This window comes from Pollicipes pollicipes, unplaced genomic scaffold (genome assembly GCF_011947565.3).
Source record: "Pollicipes pollicipes isolate AB1234 unplaced genomic scaffold, Ppol_2.1 Scaffold_6686;HRSCAF=7923_pilon_pilon_pilon, whole genome shotgun sequence".
Lineage (NCBI taxonomy): Eukaryota > Metazoa > Arthropoda > Thecostraca > Pollicipedomorpha > Pollicipedidae > Pollicipes > Pollicipes pollicipes.
The window spans coordinates 20,786,737-20,808,185 of record NW_023596921.1 but is presented as its reverse complement, the minus strand read 5'-3'; the positions used below and the strand labels follow the sequence as shown (position 1 = coordinate 20,808,185).

Genomic DNA, 21,449 nt, shown 5'->3' with positions numbered 1-21,449 from the left:
ACGGCACTGGTGGCACGGGCCTCCGTCGGGAGGGAGGTGGGACGGACGGTACCGGTGGCACGAGATCCCGTCGGGAGGTGGGACGGACGGTACCGGTAGCACGGGACACCGTCGGGAGGTGAGACGGACGACACCGGCGGCACGAGATCCCGTCGGGAGGTGGGACGGACGGCACCGGTGGCACGGGCCTCCGTCGGGAGGGAGGTGGGACGGACGGTACCGGTGGCACGAGATCCCGTCGGGAGGTGGGACGGACGGCACCGGCCGCACGAGATCCCGTCGGGAGGGAGGTGGGACGGACGGCACGGGCGGCACGCGATCCCGTCGGGAGGTGGGACGGACGATACCGGTGGCGCGAGATCCCGTCGGGAGGGAGGTGGGACGGACGGCACCGGCGGCACGAGACCCCGTCGGGAGGGAGGTGGGACGGACGGCACGGCGGGCACGAGATCCCGTCGGGAGGTGGGACGGACGGCACCGGCGACACGGGGTCCTGCCCCGGTGGCGGGTCTGGACCGGGCAATCACCCGGACCGCCAGCTACACACAGCGCCGGCATGACGCGGCTGGCTGAGCCCGCCACTCTCAGGGCCGGCGTCAGGGTCGTCCGTCCGAGCGCACCGCCGGTGCCCACAGACCGGCCGGCCGCGCGCGACTGGCGACGGCCGCCGCCCCGGCCCGTCGCCCGCACCTTCATCATGGCCGAGTCCACGATGTACACGAACGGCACGTAGAAGCCCAGCATGCCGAAGACGTTGCTGGCGCAGATGAGGATGAAGAGCGGGTTGCGCAGGAGGCTCATGTCGATCATCTCGGCCAGCACGCCGCAGCCGGCCGGCAGCACGCACGCCCAGGAGTCTGCCGGGGCGGCACACCGACGCGTGGTAGGAACGGGGTCCGGCCGAGAACGGCCGCCGCCACGACATAGCGGACCACACTGATTGAGTGGTGATAGGGGCCACAGTTACAGAACAAAGACAGATCGTGATACATGTATAGTCTTTACACTTATAGGCTTTACTATTGTAAGCCGTGATTAGCACGTAAATCCAGCCTTTCCTTGGCTGTGAATGGCTGGATCCATGCATTAGATAACAGGGTGACAATAGAATGGTAATCCGATAGCAGTAGTGACACTCCAAAAGCAGAGACAGGGAATCCTTTTCACAGAGGGAGGGGGGGGGGGGGGGGCAAAATATGTTGTGACTAGTGAATTCAACGCAAGCAATACAAAACGAACACCAGGATAAATCCGTTACAGAAGATACTGATATGCCCACCATGACCCGAATTCCACCGACATGAATATGCTCCCTCCCCCAGCGGTTCCACAGCGTGAAGCCCAGCCAGCCGAGCGCTGCCGGTGCGTCTCTCACTGGGGTCGTGCTGCTGGTCGGCGTATCCGTCCCGGGGCAGCGAGAGCACCGAGGCGCGGTACGAGGCCAGGCTGCGCTGGCTCTGGTACTGCGCCAGGTGCGCGATGCTGCCGCTGTAGAAGATGTCGCGCCGACTCATAGGGCGCAACATCTCGCCGGGGCGCGGCAGCGAGCCGCGCGAGCCGGCCGCGCTCACGCTCGTGTTGCTGCACAGCCAGAGGTCCTCCTGGCTGGGGCCCGTGCCGCGCCGGTTGTGGAACGAGAAGCGGCGCAGGTCCGGGTTTCAGGCTGTTGCCCGAGGCGCTCAGGCGCAGGCCGGCCGCGCGCGGCGCCCGAGCCGCGCCGCTGCTGCTGGCCGAACGACGGTGTCGACACGTTCTTGGGCATGGCGGCGCCGTTGGTGGCGGCGGGCGGCTCGCCCTTGGGCACGCTGCTGCGTCGTTTGACGGCACGAGTGCGCACCTCCTTCTTGCTGCCGCGCCGGCCCAGCTCGAGGTCCTCGCCCGGCAGCTCCGGCACCACGTCGTTCTTTTCCTCGTCGCTGGCCTTCTCCGAGTCGTTGTCGCCTTCCTTGGCGTTGGCTTTGGGGCCATCCTTGCGGGCAGGCGCGTCGCCGCCGTCGCCGGGGTCCTCCTGAGCCGGTTTCTCGGCTTGCTGCTCCTCGCCGGCCGCCGGGCCGTCCTTGGCGTCAGCCGGCAGGCAATGGCCGTTGCGGTCGGCGGCGGGCGCCAGCGAGCCGGGCGGCGGCGGCGGCGGCGGCTGGGACGGCCGCGGCTCGGCGGCGCCCTCCTCGGGTGAGCTGGAGCCGCCCGTGCGCGCCGCCTCCGCGATCGTCGGCAGCGCCGCCGACGGCGAGCCGAACTCGTTGAGCGCCAGCGACGAGTGCACGCCCGGGTCGGCGTTCATCTTCCACTTGGGCCGGCGCTCGAGCGTGCCGTCCGGCAGCTGGACGAAAAAGAAGCTGTCGGAGACGTTGGAACCACGCTTCAACTGGCGCTGTTTGTCCTCGGCCATCTTCTGCAGCAGCGGCTTCTGGCTCGCCTTGGGCTTCTTGTAGACGAGCGGACGCATCAGCGCCCCGCACACCTGGCGGCATGGGTCGAGTCAGGACCGGGCGGCGTCAGTGGAGAGGTGCAGCCCCCGCGCCCCACGCACCTGGAATGGGCGTGCTGACCTGCCTTCGAAACCACCATGACCTCGCAGTGATAAGGAGTCATGACACAACGCCAAGGTCTTCGCAAATCTCAAATGCACGGCCGCAACGCACACCGGCCCGTCCCATCGCGTAAACTACCCAATGGAACGCACCACGGCGTTGAAGATGATGCCAGCCAGGATCATGTTGGCACCCTTCCATCCATACTGGCCCAGCATGTAGGAGGCGAAGGGGGCGAAGACGAACGTGCCGACGCCAGACCCACACACGGCGATGCCGGTGGCCAGCGCGCGGCGCGACTCGAAGTAGTAGTTGACGGTGACGATCGCCGGTAGGTAGATCAGGCCGAAGCCCAGACCTGGAGCACGAGGGGCGGTCGTCAGCTGGTGCCGCTGCCTTACACATCCAGCCCAGCTTCGGTCGTGCCCACCCCACCAACGCTGCATCCCATGAGTATCGTACCATGCCCCACGCCCCGAAACGGTGCTTATCTGCCGTGGCAGCCTACCAGCGCGATAAACAGCGTATATCGCTGATGATCACGCTGGGTTTTATCATGAAACAAAGAGTCATCAGCAGCTGTCAGCTGCTCTGCACGTGACTCTAGGTGACACGTAGCGCTAACTTTGGACACGGATAAGTATGCATGCTATTTGTGGACGCTTTGTCTCGTATCGAGATCATGATCGCGAAAATGATACCATACTGCAAGTAGATGGGTACCGATCTAAATATGCTATTGCAATATCTTGTCACTGGTTCGCTTGGCGAACGTCTCTAGGGCAACATAAAATAAGCAGGGAGGTGTACATAACGTTAGGCCACAGACATCACTCTGAGCCATTACAACGGTGGGTGGAGAGGCGACTCATCAACGTCACGTTACGAGGTCTCAGTTAACGCGACGGTCAACTATCAGCACAATGACTGGAATTCCTCATGCGCCGCAGTAAGTCAAGACTGGCGGGCACGTGGGTCAAATCCATCGAATCCTGATCCCCATCAACTTGCTCGTTCTGTAGACAGTGAGGAAGAAAACAACAAATGTATCATATATATATAATCATTTATGGACCTACGTTACAGGCTTGTTGTTGCTTCGCGACAACAAAACTGCAGCATGTGAAGTGATCCCCTTTCTGTGGCTGACTGCACAAGAAACACTGCGTTGTTTGCCGTAGTGATTAAACCCCAGTCGACGCCGCCGGGAGCGTCACGCTGCCCGCGGCGCCATCCTCGTCCACCGTCCGATCTCATCCCGCCGACCCAGCGGCATTCTGCGCCAGACCTCCCGACCTGCCGCTGCCCGTCCCCGGGCACCGGTCAGCGCGCGGCCGATACCAGGCCCGGTGGGAGGACCGGTGGGAGGCCCTGTAGGAGGACCGTTGGCCGGGCGGCCTGCAGGCGACACCCACCCACCCCCCGCACGCCATCACCACACCGCGCCGCGACCGTCGGCGAGGCAGCGGCGGCGGCGCGCGGGACGTCCGTCCATATCAATCAGGCAACTATCTTTGGAGGGCAGCTGTCGAGCGGCCCGGCGAAGGGTGGCCGATCGATAGCGGCCGGCCTTGACCGTCGGCTGTCCCAGTCCCCCCTGCACCGCCCCCCGACGGAGCGCGTATCAACCGGGCCGCACCACACCGTCGCTCGCGAGCAGCGGACAAAGTCACAGCCCGGCCGGGCGGCGCCGGCACAAAGGGCGCTGTCGCCCGGTGCTCCTGCTCACGGGGAGGGTGTGGGCGGGGAAGGGGGCTCGCCCGGCCTCACTGGACCCGAGGTCAGTGACCAGGTGGGACGGGCTGACACGTCCCGGCCGCGCCTGGCCCGAGGCGCTCGAGAGCGACCTCGGGACATCGGAGCGGGCGGCCGTTAGCCAGGATTCCACTGACGACGCCGGAAGCCACACCACGCGGAGGCTCAGGCATAGGTCATCAGCTTAAAACAGGGAGCTCCCAAGTCAGGCTAGCGTGTTTCCACCACTCGAACAAAAACCAAGCGAAAAACAACAAAGATTCAGCCATCGTGCCAGCAAACGAGACAACCCCTAACGTTCCTATCCTTCTTCATCGACAAGGTGGAGAGTACCTGGATGATTCAACAAGTGCCAACCCTGTGACGGCACCGACGAAAGTGCTTCACGGTGCCGAAGAGCTACTCCATGCTGATGCTGATGCCCTGGGTAGTCTACAGTAGAATGGCAACGGTAGCCTAGGACACCATGTGTAAATCAAGCAGGTTCATCCGCGTACAGCACAGGGCAACTGCACAGCCGGCGCCGCTTTGGGGGACAATATGTCATCATTACAAACATTCCGCGAGCCCGAAATTGCAAGATGTAAAAAGCAGAAATCCCTGTCAGCTTGCTATCAACCATATCCCAAGTAAGGAAACTTCAAACCCAATCTAAGTGACGACAGAAATGTCACGGTTAGCGTTATCACGAAGGCACCAGTGAACAGCATAGTGATAACAGCCCCGGCGCGGCTGAGCAGCCTGAATGCGTAACCCCGCGCGAGGCCGGCCGTCGGTGGGGCGACCGCGACCCAACGATTGGCTACATCCTGAGCACCAATCACATCGCGCCCACACACTGCCAAAAACAAGGCGCCCGTCAACAGGGCGATCCGGCCGCATCCCGGCGACTGAGCGAGCCACACCCCGTCCGCCGCCGGGGACGCACATCCCACTGACGGGGACCCACACCCCGCTGACGGGGGAACGACATCCCACTGGCAGAGGAAAACATCGCACTGACGAGGGACCCACATCCCACTGGCGGAGGACAACATCCCGCTGACGGGGACCCACATCCCGCTAACGGGGGACCGGCATCCCACTGGCAGAGGAAAACATCCCACTGACAGGGGGACCAAACATCCCACTGGCGAGGGGACTCCCATTCCGCTGACGGGATCCACATCCCACTGGCCGGAGACCCATATCCCACTGAACGAGGACACATCCTACTGACGGAGGACAACATCCCACTGACGGGGACCCACATCCAACTGAAACGGGACATCTCGCTAACGGGGGGCCCACATGCTACCGGTGGGGACCCACATCACACTGGCGGGGGACTCACGTCCTTATGATGGTGGGTCCACATCCCGCTGGCAGGGGACCCACATCCCACCGACGGAGGACAACATCCCACTGACGCGGAGCCTACATCCTAGTGGTGGGGACCCACATCCCATTGGCGGAGGAGAACATCCCACTGACGGGGGATACACTTTAATCTGACAGAGGACCCACATTCCACTGACGGGGACCCACAGCCAACTGACGGGACCCCATATCCAACTGATGGGACCTCCATCCCACTGAGGAGACTCGCATACCACTGACGGGAATCACATCCCGCTGACCAGGGATCCATGTCCAACTGACCGGGGAGCCCACCTCCTACTGACGGGAGACCCTCCCGGCCCCCTGACGGAGGAACCAGACCCCACTGACGGAGGACCCAGATCCGACTGATGGAGGACCCAGATCCCAGAGCGGGGACCCACAGGTGAGTGGCCGGAACCCAGCCCCGGCGCTGCCGCTGTGCGGCGTGCAGGTCCGCAGCAGTAATTACGGCGGGATGGTGTCAGTGTGGCCGCGCAGCTGCGGCACAGCTCGTCACCGCCCGGCGGGCCGGCCACGGCCTCGGCCGCCGCGGCCGCCGCCTGACCTGGCGCGGCGGGCGCGGCTCACCACCCGCCAGATATTGACGGCACGGGCGGCGGCGGGACGGGGAGGGGCAGGGGGTGCGAACAAAGCCGCCCAGCTGAACAGTGAAGAGTGCAGTTGACGCCCGGGCGGCCGAGGTGAAGAACTGAGCTCCACGTGTCGGTGCAGTGGAATGGGGCGAATGTGCGACCAATCGAAGACAGAGAGATACAAAAAGAAGGCGAGACAGAGAGCGAGGCCGAGGTCAGAGATGGAGACAACGAACGTTTCTAGATCGGGAAAGAAAGGGCGGAGACAGGGACAGGGAGGAAGAGCAGGAGGGTAGGGGTGGGGGAGGGGGCAAGTCACGTCCTGGATGAATAGGACAAGATGGGCAAGTGACCGGAAGCGCGTAAGGACCAGTTTCGCTGTGATGGAGATGGCACCCAATACACATTATTTACACGTGTGTAACTTAGGGACACATTCACGGCCTTCATCTGACCAATAAATGTATCACGATGCCACCATGCTGACACAGCCGAGGCCTTTAAGCCGTTTTTGTCAACATCACAGGCAAAACCCGGAACGATTCTGATTTACTCATCAAACTCACGCAAACGCGGTTAGACTACCACCGAGCTTGCAACAGCCCTGCTGATAGCCAACGAGTCATCCCAGCTGTGAGCCACACCAGCAGATACCCACACCGGCCACCAGGCCGGCTGAAGAAGCCGTCCAGCCCACCGCGCTCGTCCGTCACCTACCTCCGATGACTCCGTACACCAGCATCAGCCAGGAGACGCTGCTGACCGTGGTCGAGATGAGGAACGCCGTGCCGGCCATGATGCCGCCGGCGATGGTCACCGGCCGACAGCCGTACACGTTCGTCAGTCCGCTGACGATCGGACCTGTCGGTACACGGACTCCTGGTCACCGGCCGACAGCCGTACACGTTCGTCAGTCCGCTGACGATCGGACCTGTCGGTACACGGACTCCTGGTCACCGGCCGACAGCCGTACACGTTCGTCAGCCCGCTGACGACCGGACCTGTCGGTACACGGACTCCTGGTCACCGGCCGACAGCCGTACACGTTCGTCAGTCCGCTGACGATCGGACCTGTCGGTACACGGACTCCTGGTCACCGGCCGACAGCCGTACACGTTCGTCAGCCGCTGACGATCGGACCTGTCGGTACACGGACTCCTGGTCACCGGCCGACAGCCGTACACGTTCGTCAGCCCGCTGACGATCGGACCTGTCGGTACACGGGCTTCCGGCCACCCGCCGACAGCCGTACACGTTCGTCAGCCCACTGACGATCGGACCTGTCGGTACACGGGCTTCTGGCCACCCGCCGACAGCCGTACACGTTCGTCAGCCCACTGACGATCGGACCTGTCGGTACACGGACTCCTGGTCACCGGCCGACAGCCGTACACGTTCGTCAGTCCGCTGACGACCGGACCTGTCGGTACACGGACTCCTGGTCACTGGCCGACAGCCGTATACGTTTATCAAAGCACTGAAAATCGAACATCTCGGTTGAAATAATCGAGATCACACTCTCTTTCATTCAGCCAGCTAACGATTGGGATAGTAGACGGTGCGGAGTCTCGCTGCGCTTATGATCAAAGTATTTGACAAACAATTACACTTATATTGAGCCATATACAGACTGGTTATAACTTTGCGCAGCCGCACGACCTATCAACACCTGCTGAACACACATTTGAAACGACCCGCGTACCGGAGCACACGATTCACACTCCTCCAGAGCCACCGGAGCGGTATCGCCCTGCCCGCTCTCACCAGCGCTGAGGTAGACGCCGTTCAGCAGACTGCCCACCCAGGCCACCTTGCCGACACCCTCGCCGAAGTACTCCACGAAGGCCGGCATGAAGATACCGAAGCTGTAAGCGATGCCGTCCACGATCATGTTGCAGAGGAAGGAGGCGAAGACGATGACCCAGCCGTAGCCTCCGTCCGGCGGGGTCGGCACTTCCGTGAAGTCCAGCTCGCCCACGTGCACGTCGGCGATACTGTCCCCTGCGGCCCACGAAGGAGGGCACAGGTCAGGGGGGCGGGGGTACTGACGCACGGGACGCCTGGCTGCCCAGGAGAGGACCGCACGGCCGCGCGCACTCCTGTGTGTGTGTGCGTGCGTGCGTGCGTGCGTGCGTTGCGTGCGTGCGTGCGTGTGCGTGCGTGCGTGCGTGCGTGCGTGCGTGCGTGCGTGCGTGCGTGCGTGCGTGCGTGCGTTGCGTGTGTGTGTGTGTGTGTGTGTGTGTGTGTGTGTGTGTGTGTGTAAAGCAGAGGGCACCGTGCCGCCGCAAGTCCCCGAGTAGAGGAGACGCCGGCTGACCCGGCGCTACGGGCGCCTCCGAACGGCGCGACTGGCAGGCACGTACAGCGGAGCACACACGAGTGCCGCGCCCCAGGCGGGGCGAGACGACGGCGTCTCCAACATACCGTACCGGAGCCACAAAGCGTCTTTTTAAACTACGTAACAACATGTTATCCGGAATGAGAGACCCAGACGACATCTGGAGACACAGGTGTCGTTCACGGCAAGTCAATAGCCGTAACAGGCCCGTAACAGGTAACAAGCAAGATGTAACGAACTTCAATGGCTACTTGTCATCATCGGTGACACACGCTCAACATTCGGGATTATTTTTCTACTTAACGGAAGCAATGTACCAAGACGCGATTCTCCTATCTGCCCAGGGAACCAGACATAAAGAACCCTTTCGGGCACATTTCCGTTTGAGGGTGGTGGGTCATCTGTGAGTGCATCAAGCTGCATATAACAACATAAGTTTCGCCTTGCTATGAGACACTCATCGCTTATTTGACGCCTCGTTTCACAGCATTTGGTGCCCATCATATTTCGCCTCAGCCATGATAGTGTGCTTGATGTATGCTACAGGGCTCCTGGCATTTCAGCCAGGTTCGTTCGTAACATGGCATAACCTTCTAAAGAAAAGTACAGCTTTTCTTGAGCTCGATTTTTAAGCAAAAGCACTTTCAGCTGGCAATGAGCCTTATGTGGTTATTAGATGAAGGAAAGTGGGGAGTGGTGAGACCAAACTACATGCGTTCTGGCAGCTCCCTGCTACCGACACCGCTCGGCGCAGGAACCCCTTCCGGGTTTCCGCGGGGAGTTCGGGCAGGACCCCCACCATGAGGGGGCGGGGGCCGTAAACCTGTTCGCGGCTGATGCATGCAGCGTGTCGGGAGATGGATGTTGCAGAGGTTCAGCATGAGGTGCGAATGAGGATGAAAGGCGAATGAACCAAGCAAACCTGTCCAAGAAAGAAGAAATCCAAACAACCATGCTTGGACCGAGGCCCAGCCGGCAGGCCTGGAGCCTTTGTCGGCTGGTCTGCTCTGTTAGCGCCGCTTCGCCTTAGCGGCAAGCCCGGAGCCTTTGTCGGCTGGTCCGCTCCCATAGCGCCGCTCCGCCTTAGGCTGCTTCCACGCGCAATCGATAGCGCCGCCAGCGAACAGCTGACGCCGAACAAGCGGGGCGACCCCGACACCGGGCCGCTGCTGCCTGCAGCCGGGGAAGCTCGCACAGCGGTCCGCCTGCCCGCCAGACGGCTGCGCTGGACCCGAGCGAGGCCACGGGACAGCCGGACGCCCGGCCCCGGCAGGACCAGGGCGGGATTCCGGGACCAGCAGGCGCTCCACCGGTCTTGCCCAGGCCGAGCATCCGGGACCAGCAAGCCCTTCACCGGTCCTGCCCGGGCCGGGCGTCCGGGACCAGCAGGCGCTCCACCGGCCGGAAACCGCGGCACTGCGGTGCTACAGAGCACATCGCGATTGTCGCCAGCCTCTAATTAGCACTGTCCTGTTTCTTGGCTGCGTGACGGCGTCTGGCGAACACCCATGGGAGGGATCAAGACCAGTGCTGGGTTATGGCCGTCGGCAGTGTATCTCGTTAGGCCGGTTGACCGCGCTTGCCATGCTACGTGAGCAATTGCCGTCATAAACGCCCATGCAAGGCGTCGCGCCGCCCTGTTGACGTGTGAGGGAGCTACATAACGGACCTCCGACCTTAAGAAAGCGATTATACCACAATGGCCGTATATGGCAGTTGCCCTCCCCCTCCCTTAAGCACATAGGAACGCATTTTGACATCAAACAACAAAGCAAGAAACTACCTAATTTTCCCCTTGCATCACCCGCAGCAATATAGACGCCCATATGAGTTATTTTGCGGAGAACTAAAGGGTGGAACGCTTCGACATGTTTGAGCCCTCACCGAACGGTGGCCAGGGGCTCCGAGTCTCGCCCAGGTTTCTCAGGAATAGCTCTTAAAGCATCAAAGGCATGGTGCTGAAATGTTCAATAACATGGTTTCAAGCACTAAATTACGTGAGTTCATCAGTGTATTAGCGAGGACATTATTCATATAGATAAGACGGTAGTATTAGCCTTATTCCTCGGAAAAAGAAACAGGAAAATGGAGATGTAGCTACGTTGAAATTTCGGCAACATGCCTTTATCGAAACAATAGCAGAAGTGTTCACTTCTGCTATTCATGCTACTCCTGTGGCAAAAGTCTTCACTTCTGCTATTGTTTCGATAGAGGCATGTTGCCGAAATATCAACCTAACTATATCTCACTTCTCCTGTTTTTTTCCGAGGAAAAGGCTAATACTACTGTCTTATCCATGTTTCAAGCTTTATCACACTTTTTGTCACAACTCTAAGTCCCCGCTACTCATAGATCACAAGTGAAGTGATGACTTCTGTGCAGGTGAAGTGGATTGCTTTCGCGGTCGGGCGGGTGGATGGCGCACGCCATCCGTAAAATATGCATTCGGAAGGACTTCCTGTAATTGTTTGATGCATGCTACCGTAGCACATTTTGATGCCGCCCTAGCATAACGAGAGGAGCTCGTCGCACCCACAAACCGGCCACTATACGCATACCATTCAGCGTGCCAAGAGCGATGCAGCCACCGCTCTCCTCGCTGCCACGACCATGGGCGTGATGACCACTGAGGTCGGCGGGTCCGGACCATGGGCGTGATGACCACTGAGGTCGGCGGGTCCGGACCATGGGCGTGGGTATGACCACTGAGGGTCGGCGGGTCCGGACCATGGGCATGATGACCACTGAGGTCGGCGGGTCCGGACCATGGGCGTGATGACCAATGAGTTCGGCGTGGTCCGGACCATGGGCGTGATGACCACTGAGGTCGGCGGGTCCGGACCATGGGCGTGATGGACCACTGAGGTCGGCGGGTCCCGACCGTGGGCGTGATGACCAATGAGGTCGGCGGGTCCGGACCATGGGCGTGATGACCACTGAGGTCGGCGGGTCCCGACCGTGGGCGTGATGACCACTTGAGGTCGGCGGGTCCGGATCATGGGCATGATGACCACTGAGGTCGACGGGTCCGGACCATGGGCGTGACGGCCACTGAGGTCGGCGGGTCCGGACCATGGGCGTGATGACCACTGGGGTCGGCGGGTCCGGACCATGGGGGCGTGATGACCACTGAGGTCGGCGGGTCCGGACCATGGGCGTGACGGCCACTGAGGTCGACGGGTCCGGACCATGGGCGTGATGACCACTGAGGTCGGCGGGTCCGGACCATGGGCGTGATGACCACTGAGGTCGGCGGGTCCGGACCATCGGCGTGATGGCCACTGAGGTCGGCGGGTCCGGACCGTGGGCGTGATGACCACTGAGGTCGGCGGGTCCGGACCATCGGCGTGATGACCACTGAGGTCGGCGGGTCCGGACCACAGGAACGTTTGGGACGTTTTACACTTCAGGTGTCTAACCCATATACAAAAGGCACGAAAGCAGACAAAACCTCAGATGTTGTCATGTGTTAACGCTGTCCACTACAGGACATAATTATGAAGTCATTGCTATGTCTTAATTCTGTAATGCCTCCTCGACGGGCTAGTCTGACTCTTCAAATCCACTCCCACTGACAGAAATATTTCGCACACTTTTGAGTAGCCGACCTTATGACGTTCTTCGCTAGGCTCCAGCGTGTTTGGTTTCCAGACAAGAAGGGGATCCGTCGGGCCTCATCGTTTGACAAATGTAAGTAAAACACCTGCTCGGTGCGGGTTACGGGTCATCTGGCACGTGCATCATATTATACGCGGTACAGTACCGCGTATAATACACAGGTGAATTATACGTGGTACTGACTTCACTCAGAATCTACTTCTGACAATGTCCACTTCGAACCCAGCAGTCTGTACGTTGCATATATTTCACAGCCAATTTGACGGCTGTAAAGGAAAACCAATGCCCTGTTATCTGGGATCTAGAAGAAACTGCGTCTGCAGCGTAGCTTGTCGCTCTGAACTTGACTGCTAGCTGGGCAGTTTTTACCACGACCACATCAAAGGTCTTTCAAAGGTCACATCAAGGGCCATTCGATCCTAATGTCTGACCTTTTGACCTCAACCCGTCCCGGTGTCACACCGCCACAAGATCTCCGCACACTGTGCAGCGAAGACGGAGCAGTACGAGCATCTTGTTGTTTTTTCTGTGAACTCTTTCTAGCTGTTCCATGTGGAGTAATTCTCTTTGCCAACAAGAGCAATTTCCAGCAATGTTCTTCTCCCATGGAGAGCCGTCGCCACTTTCCGTTGCTAAGACTTCGTGTTTTGTGAGAGTGACTGAAGAGTGGGAGTGCGGAACGGGAAAAGAAAGACTTTGAAAAAGGACAGCCGGGCCCTACGTCCACTGAGGTCCCTGCAGCCATTACAATGCTGTCGTATCCACACTTGATCCTTGATCAGAAAAGCGTTCATGTTGTAATCGTCATGACTTGTATGAACTATGTGCATCTCTGTGCGCATGCATAGAACAACACATAAGCTGTCTTGTTGAGAACTGTTGCACATTTTGGACAAATGTTAAAGGCGAATATCGGAAGGGGAGGGGAAGCGGACATGCCTCTCCGAAGCGGTGCAAGACATCACGCCCTATAGATCAGCATTATTGCAACTAAGCCTGCGGCGAGGCCAGTTGTGTCCCACTCTCCAATTGTTGTCGACATCTAACCAACGGTTCATTTCGTCACAACCCCACTCGAAAAGGCACGCAAATTAATCAACGTCGATGGTGGGTAAAGACAGAAGGATGTTCGCGCATTTCTGGCCCTAGCTCACACCACTCGCAGCTGTTTGCCCTTTCATCGATCAAATATACGATTTTTACTTCGTGGCTGACATCGTTTACAAACATGCGGCATACCCTGCCAGCTTGTGACGTCCACGTCCCGTGCTCGTACATGGTTGTTTGAATATTCCAACGCGTTGTAATCCAATAAGACGGTGACATGGGGTCATTAAACCATCATAAGTAATCTACGATTGATACCCACGTTCAAAATCTGGCCCGCGCTAACCAGGAGTAACGCGATCGGTTTATTTTGATCTCTAACTCAGTGAAAAATGATCATGACCTAACGTTCATCTCAAAACCAGGTAAGCTTTCTTCCGCTTGTGTCCCGCAGACAAACGCATGCTGTAATGTCGGGCCTTTTGCAAGCTCCTTTGAGTAGAGCCAACTCACCAGAGCGTACCCTCACACTCGTTAACATGAATCACTGTTTACATATTTCCGATGATCTGCGACGCCGCATTTACATACAAGAGCTTCAGTGTGTTGGCGCATCGATTAGCGCGTAAATTTTTCGGACGAAAATGCTCTTGTCTTCGGAGATATGCAATTCGGGCCGAGTGAGACAAACTCCATTCGCTCGCGGTGAACGCCTTTACGCGGTGCCGGCTAGCCAAAACCGAGGTGCCATAACAAGCCAAGTCTGAATCCCACTGGTTTGTTTTAGGCAGCTTTCAGGCGTAAGTCCAAAGAAGGCGCATCCTTTTGAAGAAAACTGCCCCGCAACCGTGATGCTATGAAGTCATCATCATCATCAAGAGAGTATGGTCCAACAGCCATAGTGGCAAACAAACAAACAGAGAATTAATACACCATCGGAGAGTAGCCCTACAACATAATATCCTGACCTCGAGTGACCGTGTCAATGCCGTTGTGTACAGCTTACTGCCACCGGCACGTTCCCGCATGCGGCACGAGTGCCCGTGAGCGAGCCCGCCGCCGTCCGCCGTCCACGCGTGCCCTGTCGACGGGCTGACCGCGCCGGTAGCGTCTTCGCCGGGGCGGCCAGACAGGGGCCGGCGAAACGCTGCGGTCCTCCCAGCCGTCGTCAGCTGCAACGCTCTCCACACAGGTGCCGACACGGCCGTCAACGACACGCAGTTAACGCGGCCCGCTGTTTGGCAGCTCGTGGCTAAGTGTTCATTGTTGCAGCGCCGTCCCACCCGTGGGCCGCGCAGTGTCAGGCGCCGCGGCCTGGTCCCTGTCGGCCGGACACCGTTTACGCCGCCCCAGATGTCTCATTCATCTCGGCCAGCAAAACAGCCGGCTAAAGCCAACAATGGCCGCAGTCGCCGGCCGAGAGTGCCGGCAGACACGCGGCGCCTGTACAGTGTACACCACTGACCGTCATCGGGTGTACACGGACGCCGCCGCGGCCGGCGCCGCGGTCGGCGGGGACGGGCGGCAGCCGGCGCGCCGGCGCGCGACCCCCGGTATCCGCGCTCAGTGGAGCCTCACGTGAGCGCGAGTTCTCTACAGTGGCACCGATCAGCGACGCCACGAAGACAGATTGCAGTCGAATACTTCGGTCGAAAATTGCACGCATGCCGGTTCCACAAAGATAACGAAAGGCCACCATGCATGGCGTCGAAAGGGTGTCGTTCTATCCTGAGAACGGTGGGTATGCTCCATATCCGATCATTCCCAAGGGCCTGAGCTGATGGTCTCCAGCCCAGCCGTGTTCCGGTCGGCAGTATCTCTCGATAACGAGCCGGCCTGGGCTGCTGAAAACCATCGCCCGCCCCCGCCCTCCTCCCACAGCCCGGCTGTACAGATTTCCACTGGTCCGCGGCATAATGGAGGGCCTACATCTCAGCCGAATGCAACGTTACGGCGCTAAAGCGACGTTCCTGCAATAAGCTCCATAAGCAAGATCATACAATCGACCTCCGGAACACCTACGCTACATCATTTCGTCTCACATAGTTTTCACAGCACCCAGAACGAAGCTTACGCCACGCGGATTCCCATCAGCGCAGGCGGCCCCCGCCCGAGAAGCGGCACTGGCGTGGGCTCGCTGCCCGGAGCCGACGCCCGCTCGGTCCCCCCCCTTGTCTGACGCCGGGCGGCGCCATCGGCGAGGACGGCGACGACGGGTTGGAGTTCTCATCGTGGCGAATGCCGATCACGATGCCTTTCTCGCCCTGCAGAAAGAAGGGCGAGCCTCAGAACGGGCGAAACAGAGACAAGTGGCACCTCTCACCGCGGCTCAGAACACTGGCAAATGAAAGATACAGCTTAAAGCAAGGGCGTAAAACAGCACAGCATGAACCACGCGATTTAAAATAAAAGAACGGGAAAACAGCCCCGCCGGATGAAACAAGACGGCAACCGCAGCAAGACAGCAGAGCGGACGACAAAGCTCCAGCAAAAGCCAGAACGTAACCAAAGACGACAGCGTTAAGTGGCGCGCGCGCTGTGCTCCTGCGGCCGTCTGCAGCACCGGACTTCCCGGCCGGAACGACTGTCAGCGGTGCCACCAGCGGACGGTGCACCGGATTTCCCGGCCGGACGACTGTCAGCAGCGGCCGCCAGCGGATGGTGCACCGCCGGTGGCCTGCGGCGGTGACCTCCGGCGCCGCCGTCGGCACGCGTCCCGACGGTCGCCGGTGACACGGCGGCGGGCGGGCCGCGCCCGGCAACGCTCGGTCGCACGGCACGCGCCGGCGCCCGGCCGAGCCCCGCACGCCTCGCACGGCACGGCTGGCGGCTTCGACGGTGGAAGCGCTCGGGGACGGACGACTCGCTCTTACGCTCAGCCGTCAGAGGGGCGGCCGGGTCGGCCGGGGCGATCCTGCCGCCGACACGGCCGTGCTAAACCCGGCGACGGTTCTATTTCAGCCGCTGTGCGGCACCGGAGCCTTCGCTCTGCTCCAATCTAGCGCCGCGTCAAGCCGAAAGGCCACCGTATCTAGCGGCTTGGCCGGCATCCTAACATAAGATGAAAGGTTTCTATCGCATCATTCCATCTGAAAGCCCACTAATAGAGCCGAGGCTGTCACGCGAGACAAGTGGCACACGTGTCATGGTTTCTCATGGGTTGTAAGGATAGGACGCTTGTTCAACATATTTAAACGACTAAAATGAGGCTTTTGGCGAGTTGTTCAGCACTTTCCGTTTGGAGTTCACTCGACATTGACTAGCAGCATGCAGTCAACCATGCCGCAGATCGCGAGATGGCCAGGACATAGTATCATAAAGCGAGTTCACGAACCAAGAGTCACCGAATTCACGAAGTGGTTACTTGCGAGGCGTACGCAAGTCAACTCACCAACGGCATCCATCGGAAAATCGGTAGTTCTTGGTTTGATCGGAAGTGGTAGACTCGCTTTAGTGCTGACTTGCATTTGCTTGCATATAGGAAAAATAGTGAAGACACTGAACGTCAAAGCATACTTCATTAAAATCGGGAATAATTCGGAAATTATGCCTGGGACAACCTCAGTAATCGCGAACCAAAACATCAAAAACATCGTCCTATTCCGTTAACAAGTGCTCCAAATCGTCATCGACTTCACCATAATGCTACTTCAGGCAGGGGTTGTCTTTAAAAAAATGTTATGCTCCGCTGCACGATAGCCCGATTCTACTCAACGATAACTGCGGGTCGCCCATACACTGTTTTAAGCATAAACGGGCAGGGTTCTTTTGATTGGGTGTAACCGTAGCTACCAATAGTAATGGGCGCTGGATTGGAGGGTTCGACAACGCACCGTGTTAGAGTCGGGTGTCGTTGACAATCACGTTATAATCGTTCAGAAATATTTTGAAAAAACAAAGCCTGAACAAACGGATGTTTCCCTTTAGGGTACTAAGCTAAACACAGCGTCACCAGCGGTGAGGGGTCGTCCTTTCTGACCAGTGCGTAACCGGAGGGCATAGTTACACAATAGCCAAAATGCAAAGGTAAATTACGAACGAACCCTAGCTAAGCCATTGTTCAACATACGAGCTCACGTGATACGAAAATTCCAGAACAAAGCACAGTCCAGGTAGGACTCCTCATGAAATATTGTCGTGTTTCATTCCATAATGTAACCTCAAAAGTTCAGAAGCCTTAACTTAGTGAAATTCTAGGCCCGCCCTAGGCACATATCGTTATGAGTTATGTGGGACTGTTTAATTTCACTCTTGATTATTACTTATACTAATACTCATCAAAAAAACATATATGAATCGTGGTCAGGTGAAAACACCGGTTCTGAGATGAGGAACACTGTTGCCTTCCGGATTTAACGATGATAGTTGATAGCATCTTACCTACTTAGGTAGGTAGGCAGGCAAACACCTAGCCCCCTACCTATATACCTTGTCACATTAAACGTGATATCATCATCGGCATCATCAAACGGGTAGCTGCTGTCGGTATTTGTATTACATTGACGGCTCATTGCCATTAAATTGTGATTATTACATTATGGCTTTACAATGACGCTTCTCATCCATTTCACACCGTTCAATAGTAAGAATGAAACGATCTCCAGCTAACTCTAGGTCCAAAACATCGTCGGAAATGTGGCTTGAGCTTTTGTATCCTCCATCTGCCGCCAACATCGGCCAGGAACTCAAGCCAATGACAAAACACAGAGCATGAACAGCATGTCAAGAAAATATCCTCACTTATTATGACCACCTAACTATAGAACAACAATCATGAATGCAAATTGTCACACATGCTGTGGCCGCTGCTCGCTGCCTTGACTGTCAATCGCCAATACATAATGTTGAGGGCTGGAGCTCACATCTCAAATATGCCATACATCTTATGGGAGTATCTGCCGTTTTTCGCACCTTTCTTGCCTGTGACCCGGATACTTACAGAGGATAATGTGACCCGGCTGCCTACGGAGGAGAGCGTGACCCGGCTACCCACGGAGGACAGTATAACACCACCATCCATGGAGGACAGCAAGACCCCGCAACCTTTAGGGGCAGCGTGGTCCGGCTACCCATGGTGGACAGCATAGCCGCGCTACACATGGATGACGGTTGCAGCCCAGCTACCCATGGGAACGGCGGTAATCGGGCTACCTACAGAGGGCAGCGTGACCGAGCTGCCTACGGCGGAACAGCGTGGCCGGGCTACCTACAGAGGGCAGCGCGGGCCGGGCTACCTACGGCGGAACAGCGTGACCGGGCTACCTACAGAGGGCCAGCGTGGCCGGGCTGCCTACAGAGGGCAGCGTAACCGGCTACCTACGGCAGGACTGCGGTGCTCGGCCAGGAACGGCTCCAGCTCCACGGGCTCGTCGTCCACCTGGTGTTCGGAGATGGTGCGTAGCCGGGAGCGCGGCGTGCCGCCCTCGCGCGACCGCCTCGGAGGTGGTGCGTGTCCGGCGGCCCGGCACGGCCACCGGCGCCGACGCGGAGGAGGCCATCGTGGCGCGGCGCGGCGGACACTGACGTGCTGCCGCCGCAGGCCGCTCCTATCGCCCCCACCGGTCACTATCGGCTGCCGTTGCAGATACGGCTCGAGTGGACGGCGGCCACTATACCGACCGCGCAGCGACGAGCGGCGAGCGGGAAAGCCGGAAGGGGCGAGGCCGGGGGCGCCTGGCGACGGACCACCGGGGCGGAGTTCGGCCACCAGCTGCGCTGCCACGGATCGGACACCGACACAGACCTCTAACCGAGAATCCTGAGTACTCCAAGGCTTGACGACTGCATGATGTCTCAAACCATCGCCACACAGACCTCCGACCGAGAATCCTGAGTACTCCAAGGCGTGACGACTGCATGCTGTCTCAAACCATCTCCACGTTTCGTTTTTGAAGGCATTTTGGTTGCTGGTGCGTTGCTGGTGCTTGGTTTGTAGACCATGCCATGCAAACGTAAATCGGTATAAAATATTCCCGGAGTGTTACCATCCACAATTATCTGATAATGATATGTTAGGCATTACCTGATTAGGAAGACCCTTACACAGCCAACCGGTCATAGTTAGACGTGGCGAAAAAAGAATCCCCGATGCACAATAATTCAAAAGATGCAGTTTACCACCCCCAAAACTTTTCAGAGCAATGTCATAGTGTGTAACACAGAGGGCACGGCCGCCACGGATACCCAGCTCACCCAGTCAAGTCATTACTCTCGCGTACAGAAGTCGTGGAAAACATCCGATGGCCATGCTTCATAAATTAGTAGCCCTCAAAAATCGCGAGGCATAAGTGACCTTCTTTGACAAGGCCTGAACGAAGCGTTTCTGTTGAGTATGCGGGTCGACACGCGGTCAGCCTCCATTGATTGTCAGAAAGCCGACGAGGATCTTCCCGAGGACACCAAAAGCGCGCGCGGCCGAGGGAAGATTGTTCAACGAATGCTAATCTCTCCGATAATCATCCACGCAGATTTTCCTTTCACGTTCGGCAGGTTCGAAAATGATCCACTAGTTTTGTCTCACATGCACTATACATGGCCAGCGGTCATAGATAGGCATGTTGAAAAATAATCCCCCGCCTTAATATGTTCTTAAAATTACCCAGGGTTTTTGCCCTGCACGGATCATTATCTGCGATATTTCTCCGTGTTGGCAGTGCCGAACATTACTCCGGAAAATTTCCCGACGTTGCGGATAATTCTTCGAGATAAACTGTAGCCAGAACGCGCCCAAGACTTCGGAAAGAAGATGATGGGGAGAGGGTGGGCGTCAATTCCGGATCAGACCGGTACAAACGGGCACGGGCCGGACCTTGGACTCCGCACAGCTCCGCCGGCACGCCCACCCGGCCGCCGCGCGCCCACGTACAGCTGACTAACCCTCGGACAGCAGACAGCCCGCAGACATAGAGAGCTAGCCACGCTCACGTGCAGGTAACTGCCCTCAAACGGCAGACAGCCGGCAGACATAGGCAATTGGCGGCCCCCACGCCCGCGAACAGCTGATTGGCCCTAAGACAGCAGACAGCTGGCAGACACATACAGCTGGCCACATCCACGCGCAGCCGATTGACCCTAAGACAGCAGGCAGACAGCAGACACAGACAGCTGGCTACGTCCGCCTGCAGCTAACTGACCCCCAGGTAGCAAACAGATGGCGGCCTCACGCCCGCGAACAGCTGACTGACAGGCATGTGGACGAAATATCAATGCATGTATATCTCGTTTCTCCTGGATATCCGACAAGGAATGTTAACAGTACCGTCTTACAAAATAAAACAGCTTTAAGCGACACCTATCCCCTCTAACAAGGGCGGTACTTTGCTCTGAGCAGACGAAACACGGACGAAGCGCGCCGACGACCAGCGGGCGCACCAGAACGAAACACAAGGAGATGCCGCATGATTCAACGCCGCCGAGTTCAACCACCCGGGCGTGCTGTGTCTGGCCGAGCCGGCAGACAGCGGTCAGCTGGCGGGGAGCCAGAGCACCTGTAGCGTGGCTCGGGGAAACTCCGCCCCCGCCCGCCCCCGCCAGCGACCCTTCTGCGATTCAGTTTGGATGCTGCGATTCTGCGACTCAGTTTGGATGCTGCGCCAAACGGGCATCACTCGAGTGATGGCGTCAGTGCACACACGACGGGCCCCGCGTGGGAGAGGCGCGCACTAGAGCGAGCTCGCGCCGCCCGCCCGAGATCGACTCGGAAGGAACTGTCGCGCGCTACAGGCCGTGGTCGTCTCGGCAGCCCGTGTCTTCGGCCGACGGTGCGCGCTCGGTCTGTTTGGCCGGCTGCCGCACTGGCACGTCTTGCACGCAAACAAACCGCCAGCTATGCCACGGGTCACGTGGTTCATCCAGCCGAACGTGTCCGACTGGCAAAGCTGTACATGCACACGGGACCAACGCCGCATTAATCAGCGAGTTCGAAGTAGAAATGACGTGAAGTAATAGTAATGTGCATACGCCATGCTTTGGGTGTCAATGATACCAAAACACTACGCCGAAGCGTGGGTCCTTGCTCACTTCTGCAAGGCAGTCACACAAAGGGGTCGCATCACTGGTGAAAATAACTGGACGACGCAGTGCGACCCACATTGGACTTCTAGGTAGCGACGTAGCCAGAAACAAACACATCTGTGATCTAGTTAGCGAGCGCAAGGATTCAATTTCACCACCAGAACGAGTGCACGAATAAGACACGTGCCACCA

General features: G+C 58.4%; 1 protein-coding gene across 1 annotated transcript in view; it reads right to left on the bottom strand.

The window, feature by feature from the left end:
- Positions 1-21,449, bottom strand: part of LOC119108042 (monocarboxylate transporter 12) — a 32,264-nt gene that overhangs the window by 7,075 nt on the left and 3,740 nt on the right. Inside the window, exons 2-8 of the mRNA XM_037231626.1 lie at positions 15,415-15,508; positions 8,006-8,242; positions 6,959-7,102; positions 2,684-2,889; positions 1,719-2,461; positions 1,376-1,659; positions 691-857 (exon numbers count right to left, since the gene is read on the bottom strand). Coding sequence (XP_037087521.1) covers positions 691-857; positions 1,376-1,659; positions 1,719-2,461; positions 2,684-2,889; positions 6,959-7,102; positions 8,006-8,242; positions 15,415-15,439 — 1,806 coding nt within the window. The 5' untranslated portion in view covers positions 15,440-15,508. The remainder of the gene's footprint in view (positions 1-690; positions 858-1,375; positions 1,660-1,718; positions 2,462-2,683; positions 2,890-6,958; positions 7,103-8,005; positions 8,243-15,414; positions 15,509-21,449) is intronic.